Genomic DNA, 9,317 nt, shown 5'->3' with positions numbered 1-9,317 from the left:
TTTGATCTTTCATCTTGATGATGAGTTGGTCTTCAGTGGATCACTGATTGTTTTTGCAACTGAACAACATAAAAATCAAACATAAAAAATAACAGTTTTGTCAAAACATTTTAATAAATAAATCGAAACATTTTCCATCGATGGTGGAATAGAAACAGAAGACAACGATCAAGATCTTCTTCATGGAAACAAGTCAACGACAAGGATTTAGGCTTATGAATGGATGCTTTCTCTTAAGGTAAAAGGTGGACAGCTTCTCTAAATGTTTTATCTACAGCTAAAAGATGGAAAACTTCATAGTAATTGATGTTTGCATATTATACCATGATCCAAAACGATGACATCTAATATGCATCCAATGAGTTATAGTCTCAGTTGACATCTAATATGCAGCCATTCAAATTAAGGGACAGAATCACACAATAACATTAATGACTCCCAATGAGTCGTTTGCAACAAATTGATGTATCACACGAACAAGATGATGATGTACAACATCTCTATCGAATACTCACACAGCTCAATGATGCCCTATGAGAGTTAACAAAATAAATTCTTGAATATGGACTATGCCAACGTAACAAAGAACCATAATCTCGCATTTGCAAACTTGGAAGCAATGTGTTTAACAATTTAAAAGAGTATAGAGCAAGCTGAAGCCAAAGCAAACAATATTTAAGAATTTAACAACAAATAACCATCATAGATTTCATGGAAGATATGCAATTGATAACAAGGAGGCAAGCTCCCCAATTGTGTTCATCCATCACAATACTCATCTTAATCAACAATGATAAATTCGATTTCCATCTGATAATCCCATCTACGGAACAAGAGCAGGAATAAACAAAAAATACTTCGTTATAAAGGAAATCAAAATCCCCACAAATTATATCATTCGAAACCACTAATTAAGCAGAAAAGCCTGACCGATCAAATTAGGGTTTAGTGCGGGGCGGCGGAAGATGGAGTGCCGAGCAGGCTAGCCTGTTGGAGCTCCAGCTCGTTCAATTGAGCCTCTCGGTCCATCTCAATGATGAGGGGAACAACGAGGATCAAAAAAGTTGTTCCGGCAATCCAGGCTGCCTTGCCTGTGCTCCTGAGGAGCTTCTTGACGACGAAACCCGCATCGGAAGCGGCACGCTTGCCTTTGTAGACGATTGGAGATTCGGATACTGTTGATGAAACCCTAGATAGAACGCCTTCGCTGTTGGGCTTCTTCGCCGCCATTACTGGCTGAAGTAGTAGGCGTCAAAGGTTTCGCGATTTTCTCTTTCGAGCTGCTGGTTTGAAGCTTTACTCAGTTTAGGGATCATTAGGGTTATTTTGCTTTTGAAACATAGGTATTTTTATTTTGATAAAACTATCTGAAAAATATAAAATGATTTAAAAGAACATTTAAAAAGAATATGTTTCTATAATTAAAAAATTGGTATATTTGGAAAAAACTCCTAAAAAGCTAATCTAAGTAGTTTTTTTTTTAAATGTACCTTATAAACTACTTTTGGGTTTGCCAAAGATGACAACTTAAAAAAGGTCGAAAAATAAGTTATTTTATCAGCCAGTTGTGGTGCGCCAAACATAGCCTTACATTCTCATTTGACCTAAGTGGATTTTTTTGTTTCTAATTAGCCTAAATAACTAAGATGACGTTATCTTTCTAGTTCAGTGTATTTCAACTTCAAAATGGAAGCTTTTTGCATGCAACAATGATGTTAGAAACCTTTTTCAAACCCTTCTTCTCCCCAATATCAACTACATGAAAACCCTTTTTGTTGCAAACGTTTCTTCTAAAAGATGATGTTAGGAGTGTACGAATGTATTTTGGAAAATATCGAATAGTATAAGAGAGTGGTGACCGACTAAGGAGCTTAACATGTTGTTAACCGACGTTTCAAAATCTTATCAACAAGTTGGTTAACAACATGTTAAGCTCGTTATCCGATCACACTCTCTTATACTATTCGATCTTTTCCAAAATACATCCGTATACTCCTAACATCACCTTTTAAAAGAAACATTTGCATCAAAAAGGGTTTTCATGTAGTTGATCTTGGAGAGAACAAGGGTCTGAAAAGGGTTTCTAATATCATTGTTGCATGCAAAAAGCTTCCATTTTGAAGTTGAATTACACTGAAGTAGAAAGGTATGTGGATGCCAATGATAAATCGATGTGTATGTGTGTTCTTATCTCTATAATCGAGTTCCATAGTGTCACTAACAACTTTGATTTTTCATCTTGAATATATGGCTTCACCATCTGCTGCAACATCATGTTTTGGAGGCTAGAAGTTTTGGGCATTTTAGTAAAAATAAAAAGTTTCTTTAATTTAAAATAAAATAAATTGAAATGAAAAAATAAATAAATAAATGTAAATTATTTTGATTAATAACCATAATAAATATTATTGATACATCATAAATAAATTTTGATAGTGTTTGACCGTTAAATGAAACATTTTAAAGTTTAGGGACCAAAAGTGACAAGTTTGAGAAACTTGTGTTTGTCCAGAGGATTTAACCAAATGAACATCTAGGATCGATTTTGTATAAGTTAAGATATGGAATGACCATTTTTTAGCTAATGTGAGTTTTAGGTGAGCATTGAGACCATTTCTGAAAGGATTTTTGGAAGAAGGACCAAAACTGTCAACTCGTCAATTTTAAGGGGGAGCGCGCCGCGCTTTTGTTGTTGAACAGTTTATATCAACGTTGTTATGTTGTTATCTTCCCATTTTCACCCATCCTTCTCCCTGATAGTTTCATTTTTGTAACGACGTAAATTTTAAAACAATTTTTCGTTTTTCAAACACAATAAAACTCATATAATATTCTCAAAATCTCATGTGTATCAAATGTCATCACAATAAAACATATCCCAGAATCTCAAAAACATAATCCTTTGCCAGTGTGTACAAATCATGTCGACGCCTTCCCGCGATCCTCGCTAGTACCTGAAACACATATCACATAACACGGTAAACATAAATGCTTAGAGAGTTCCCCAAAATACCACATACAACACATAAGCCACTCGAGGCTATAACTCGATAAGACCACCTGGTCAATGTGTCTCGGCGGGACCCTCCAGTCCCGTAGCTCGTTGGACCCTCCGTTCCGGTCTAGCTCGTTGGACCCTCTGGTCCGGTCTAAATCGTTGGACCCTCCGATCCGATCTAAATATCACATAGCATACATAAATCACAATACACATAATCTCAAGTAAACATATAACACATAAGACCCTCCGGTCTGCTCATGGATACCACTCTAGGTAATGTATAGTGAGAAGACTCACCTCGTATGATGTCTAGTAAACTCTCGTGCTCGATATCCCCGACCTAGCCTCCGCCTATCAAGATGATAATATCTCTAATCAATACTCTCCTCATGTTCTCATCTCTAAAGAATTGGTAGAAGACCATTCTACCCCTCCATGGTCTCTCTTGAATCAGTGTGACCAAGCCCCCAAGGTCAACTGAAGTCAACCCAGTCAACGGTCCAACTTTGACCAGACTCGTCGAGTGCACTCGGGTGACTCTGCGAGTCCATGCGTGTCCTCTGAATCCTCATAAGGCCTCACTCGACTCGTCAAGTTAACCTTTCACTCGACGGGTTACCACTGATCATGGATCGCGGGGCAACCCGATCCGACTCGTCGAGTTCTCTCATGGACTCGGCGAGTTTCCTCCATGGCAATACTCATTTGGCCTTTTGAGGTCAGATCTGTTTCTCTAACTTATAGATCTGACCTTCTAACACCCAAAAATCACGTAAAGGTCTGAACTTGAGGCTCATGCATGGTGTATTTTGCTCTATACACCATTATGACTCCATTGAAGCTTCATAGCTTCAAGGTTCCAAAGTTACTCACTCAAAGCTACCTACTTTCTGGTTCTCTGGACCTCACAAGGTCCAGATCTACAAAATAATCCCGAAAAAGGGTTTGGATGCACCCAAAACCCCATCCAAATGGTGATACAAGCCCTAACTCAACAACCAAAGGAAATCTATTCAAACATCAGGGAGACAAGAGCTTGTACCAAATCTGAAGCTTGAATGAAGATGAAGCTGATCCACCAACTCTCCTCTGAGATCCTTGCAACACTATTGACCTTCTTCTTCAAAGAAATTACCTCCAATTAGCCTCTTTCCTCTCGAGCTCACAATAACTCTAGGGTTTCTCTCAAGGGACGAAGACACTGGTGGGAAGGGCCAAGGAGGCTATAAGTGCCTTTAAATAGTCTCAAGCCCGAAAGAATTAGGGTTTCTGCCAACAGCGCTGACTCGGCGAGTCAGCGTGTCGACTCGTCGAGTCCATTTATTTTCCACGTCACCAAGTCGCGATCCTACTCGACGAGTTAAGGCGCCAGCTCGTCGAGTCACTCCTCATAACTTTAGAAAATAATACTCATTTTATCATACCTGGAAATCCGGATGTTACAATTTTAATTACTTATTTTCCTAGTTTATTTTAGCATAAATCATCTCATTTTAGTTAGTCTTTATGCATATTTCCTTTTTTATTTGTTTTTTTATCTTTAATCGGGTTCTTTCTAGTCTTTGAGGATGAGTGCAGATTTTTAGAAGACTAACATGGAGCGGAGATGTTCGGGATTGCGGGATTCGAATGAGCATTGAGGACAACGAAGAATCATGGGCTTGAGAAGATTAAAAGAAGATATATGCTAGTTTGGATGCATTTTATTGGCAATCAAAATGGGCTTGATCTTAAAAGAAGATGGAAAACAAAATTTAAAATTGCGGAATTGATTGATAGATCGAGTATTCGGGCTTTTGAGGATTTGGAAAAGACAAATTGGGCTCAAATTGAAGAAAACGTGAAGACTTGTGGGATACAATCTAATGAAGAAGAATTGGATCGGTGGGCTAAAGCAGTGCAGGCCCACCAAATGGAAATGGCTCATTCTCAGTCAGTTCACGCGCCCCGCACAAGAATACCACACGGCCCGCATGAGGTCCTGCAGGGGTAATTTCGTGATTTTACTTTTGGCTTCTATTTGAGGAAGTTTGGTGGGATTCTTTTGGACCTTTTGTACATCCGAAAATTGGGGATTTCTCTAGAGTTTTGAGAACTTTTGGAGCACTTGAAGAACATCAAAAACACCATATTTTGCTCTTGATTCTTGCTACATGTTGGGTACTTTTAACCTGTATTTTGTTTTCTTGAGTTTAGCCATGCTAGGCTAAACTAATCTTGGTTGACTTTGGTGAAATCATTTGAATATTTGTTGAATGTTGAAGACTCCTTGAACTTGTTCTTGAATCTTCATGAGAATATTTTGTGTTTTAACATCTTATTACTACTTGTACGTTTTTATTCATGAGTTTAAATGTATTTGTAGTGATTAGTTGGCTAATTTCTTGATTAAGTAAAGGATCTTAAAATTAGCAAGCAACAAGTGGTTCTTATGTTGGTTTTGCTTCACACAATCATAAAAACATTTTCTCCAACATGGAAGTGAAAGCATTTGACTCCTCTTGGATTTGGTGACTTTTTGGTTCTTAATGCTAGTTAATTTTCACTAATTACATGCTTAATGGAAATTATGACTTTAACTAAGGAAATTGTTATGAGCTTCTCTAACTATTTTAACAACTAAGAAAAGTCTATGTAATCTCAAGCTTCTTGGATTACTATTGCCAAATTAAAGATTTAAAACAAGTATTGCACCATTGGATTCTAATGATATGTTCATCAATTGTTCAAGTGAGAAAACCTTAAGTGAATCATCTTTCTCTTATTGATTTTACATCAAACTCTTGTCTTTGTTGAATTGTCTATTTAAATATTGGTTTAATTCTAGTTTTATTTCAAGTATTTCAAAAAGACCAAAACCCCCATTTTTACTTTTATTGTCATTTTACAAGTAATTTTACAAAGAGATTTTCATATAGTTATAAAATTGAACAAATCTCCACGGATTCGACCCCTTTACCACTATACACTATTTTAGTGTAAAAGATTTAGGGTTATTAAATTTGTTGGCCTCGACAACCACCAAATTTTGGCGCCGTTGTCGGTGATTGGTTTATTTTTAATCAATTTGTTTCTGTATGCCCAAATCTCAACGTACAGGTGCCTTGATTTATAATCCGGGAATTGAAAAAGAAGCAAGGCATTTGGCGAAGGAAAAGAGAATAGAACGTGGTCAAACTTCAAACCCTAATGGGGATCCGGAGGTTGAAATCGCTTCCTCTAGTGACACCAAACCCGATTCTAGCCCCGACCCTCGCCAATAAATTCTCGAAACACCACCCTTACAACAAACTCCACCCATCATAAAACAAATTCCAATGGCGGATGGAGAAGGAGCACTTGAAAGAACCTTGAGACAAATGATGGAAACCGATGTTACACAAACTCCAATCGGTATCAATTACCCCGTTTTGGAAGGGGGTTCGGAATTGAAGTCAAGTTTAGTTCATCACCTTCCAAATTTTCATGGATTGAAGAATGAAGATCCACATAAGCATTTGAAGATGTTCCACATCATTTGCACTAGTATGGAGCCACAATGGTCAACCGATGACCAAATCAAATTAAGGGCATTCCCTTTCTCATTGGCCGATAGAGCAAAGGATTGGTTATTTTATCTTCCAGTGGGATCAATCAACTCATGGACCGACATGGCAATAGTCCTTGATAAGTTCTATCCCGCTTCAAGAGTCTCAAGTATTAGAAATGAGATTTGTGGAATCCATCAAGGTCAAAATGAGACTTTTCACGACTATTGGGAGAGGTTCAACAACTTATGCTATAGTTGTCCATAACACCAAATTCCGGAACAACTCCTCATTCAACACTTTTATGAGGAGTTATTACCAATGGAGAGAAGACTAGTTGATGCCTCAAGTGGTGGAGATATCTTTAGCAAAACTCCACAACAAACAAGATAATTCTTCAACACCATAGTCGCAAACTCCCAACACTTTGGCCCACGCCAAGACATGAAGAGGGACACGCATCAAAAAGTCAATGAAGTGGTGACATCAAACCTAGAGTCTCAAATTAAAGATATAACATCCATTGTCCACAAGCTAGCCATGGGACAAACTCCATAAATGATGGTTTGTGGAATATTTGCAACAATGGGACATCCTACGGATATGTGTCCCATCCATCAAGAAGATGTGGAACATGTAAATGTCATCGTAGAATTCCAAAACTACCACAACAAACCATCTGGTTACCAAAATCCATACAATTCAAGTTGGAAGCCAAATCTCAATATGAGCTACAACCCAAGACCATTGCCTCAAAATGCATTGGTTAGGCCTTCCTACCCACCATAACAACCTTATTACCAATATCCACAACCTCATTATCAACCCAAACCACACCCTCCACATCATTACCAACAACCTCCTCATCCCAACCAAGTAGCTCCGGAATGTATCTTGAAGACATTGTCAAATCTCTTGCCACTAGTACCCAACAATTCCAAAAAGAGACAAGAACTAGTATTTCCAACCTTGAAGCACAAGTGGGAGATATTGTTACATCTTTAAGCAAGTTGGAGTCTCGTGGCAAACTACCTTCTCAAACCGAAAAGAATCCTAATGTCAATATGGTGACCTTGAGAAGTGGTAAACAAACCGGAGAGACTAGTTCAAACAAGATGTCAAGGGAAGATGAGGAAGAAATAGAGATCACTCCCATTGAGGATTCTATTATCAAGAATGATGGACAAGCCAGAGTTCTATGGAAAGTTACCCCTCTAGTGACACCGATAGTCACTCACCTACCATTTCCTTCTTGACTTGCAACCTCAAAGAAGAATACGGAGGAGAATGAGATCTTGGACACCTTCCGAAAGGTGGAGGTAAACATCTCTTTGCTTGATGCAATCAAACAAATCCCTAGATATGCAAAAATTTTGAAATAACTTTGCGCAAATAAAAGAAAATTGAAAGGGAATGAAAAGATTTTGATGAATGAAAATGCATCCGCGGTTTTTCAAAGAAAACTTCCACCTAAATGCAAATATCTGGGAATCTTTACGGTTCCTTGCAAGATAGGGGATGTCGCTTTTAGTAGTGTCATGCTTGATCTTGGTGCCTCTATTATTGTCCTGCCATATTCGGTATATGAATCGTTAAATGTTGGTCCTTTAAGTGAAACGGGTGTCATAATTTCACTTGCGGATAAATCAAGTGCTTTTCCTAGAGGTGTCCTAGAAGATGTTTTGGTACAAGTGAATCAATTGGTCTTCCCGGTGGATTTCTATGTGATTGATTTAAAGGAACAATTTTCCTCCAAATCGGCTCTAATCTTGCTTGGAATACCATTTTTGAAAATGGATAGAACAAAGATTGATGTGTATGCGGGTAGTTTAACAATGGAATTTGATGGTGAAACTGTAAGCTTTAATATTTATGATGCTATGAGATATCCTAGTGATGTTTCATCTTTGTATTTTGTTGATGCCGTTGAACCACTAACCAAGAATTGTTTGAGTTGACTAATGGTGATATATTGGAGATGATTCTAAGCAAAGGGTTTGATTGTGGGAAGCTAGCCGAGAAATTGAAGCTTTATTCTTTAGATTTGGAAGTTGAGAAGTTGGTCAACAATTTAGAAATAAAGAAATCCACAATAATTTATGTCAAGCAAGTTGATTTGCCTCCAACTCACACAATGTTACCACCTTCCCTTGTTCAACCACCAGAATTGGAATTGAAGGTCCTACCTCAACACTTGAAGTATGCATACTTGGGAAAGAACAAGACTCTTCTGGTTATCATTTCCACTCATCTAACCGCATTTGAAGAAGAGCATCTCCTCAGGTGTTGAAGGAACACAAAGAAGCCATGGGTTGGACAATTGTGGATATCAAAGGATTGAGCCCCTCCATTTGTATGCACAAGATTTTGATGGAGGATGAATGCAATCCAAGTCGGGATGCACAAAGAAGATTAAATCTGCTTATGATGGAAGTTGTGAAGAAAGAAATATTGAAGCTCTTTGATGTGGGTATGATCTATCCAATCTCGGATAGTAAGTGGGTGAGCCCGGTACAAGTGGTGCCAAAGAAGACGGGAATCACGGTGGTCAAGAACAACAAAGGTATGATGGTCCCCACCCGTGTGCAAAACGGGTGGAGAGTATGTATTGATTACCGCAAACTTAATGCAAGCACAAGAAAAGACCATTTTTCGTTGCCTTTCATTGATCATATGTTAGAAAGGTTGGCTGGGAAGTCTCATTATTGTTGTCTAGACGGGTATTTCGGCTTTCACCAAATCCCGGTGGCATTGAAAGACCAAGAAAAGACAACATTACATGTCCATTT

General features: G+C 38.1%; 2 protein-coding genes across 2 annotated transcripts; one reads left to right on the top strand and one right to left on the bottom strand.

The window, feature by feature from the left end:
• Positions 1 to 682: 682 nt before the first annotated feature.
• LOC145160927 (mitochondrial import receptor subunit TOM9-2-like) lies at positions 683 to 1,327 on the bottom strand. Its single transcript, XM_079080305.1, has 2 exons — positions 931 to 1,327; positions 683 to 823 (listed from the first exon to the last, which is right to left on the bottom strand). Exon 1 carries the CDS (start codon positions 1,228 to 1,230, stop codon positions 946 to 948), a length of 285 nt encoding a protein of 94 aa, XP_078936431.1. The 5' UTR covers positions 1,231 to 1,327; the 3' UTR covers positions 683 to 823; positions 931 to 945.
• Positions 1,328 to 7,955: 6,628 nt separating this feature from the next.
• On the top strand, positions 7,956 to 8,818 carry LOC145158449 (uncharacterized). The gene is made up of 2 exons (XM_079077344.1): positions 7,956 to 8,384; positions 8,483 to 8,818. The coding sequence occupies exons 1-2, from the start codon at positions 7,956 to 7,958 to the stop codon at positions 8,816 to 8,818; spliced, it is 765 nt and encodes a 254-aa protein (XP_078933470.1).
• The last annotated feature ends 499 nt before the right edge of the window (positions 8,819 to 9,317 follow it).

Source organism: Lactuca virosa, chromosome 2 (assembly GCF_052849685.1).
Source record: "Lactuca virosa cultivar CGN04683 chromosome 2, Lactuca_virosa_CGN04683_v6, whole genome shotgun sequence".
Lineage (NCBI taxonomy): Eukaryota > Viridiplantae > Streptophyta > Magnoliopsida > Asterales > Asteraceae > Lactuca > Lactuca virosa.
The sequence above is the reverse complement of the archived record's forward strand: the minus strand, read 5'-3'. Positions and strand labels throughout refer to the sequence as shown.

What these genes read in the sequence shown, in the direction of transcription:
- LOC145160927 (XM_079080305.1), bottom strand. Translation starts at nt 1,230, where the DNA reads ATGGCGGCGAAGAAGCCCAACAGCGAAGGCGTTCTATCTAGGGTTTCA.
- LOC145158449 (XM_079077344.1), top strand. Translation starts at nt 7,956, where the DNA reads ATGAATGAAAATGCATCCGCGGTTTTTCAAAGAAAACTTCCACCTAAA. An exon ending in TGGAATTTGATGGTGAAACT is followed by an intron (nt 8,385 to 8,482) that starts GTAAGCTTTAAT and finishes GAATTGTTTGAG; the next exon opens with TTGACTAATGGTGATATATT.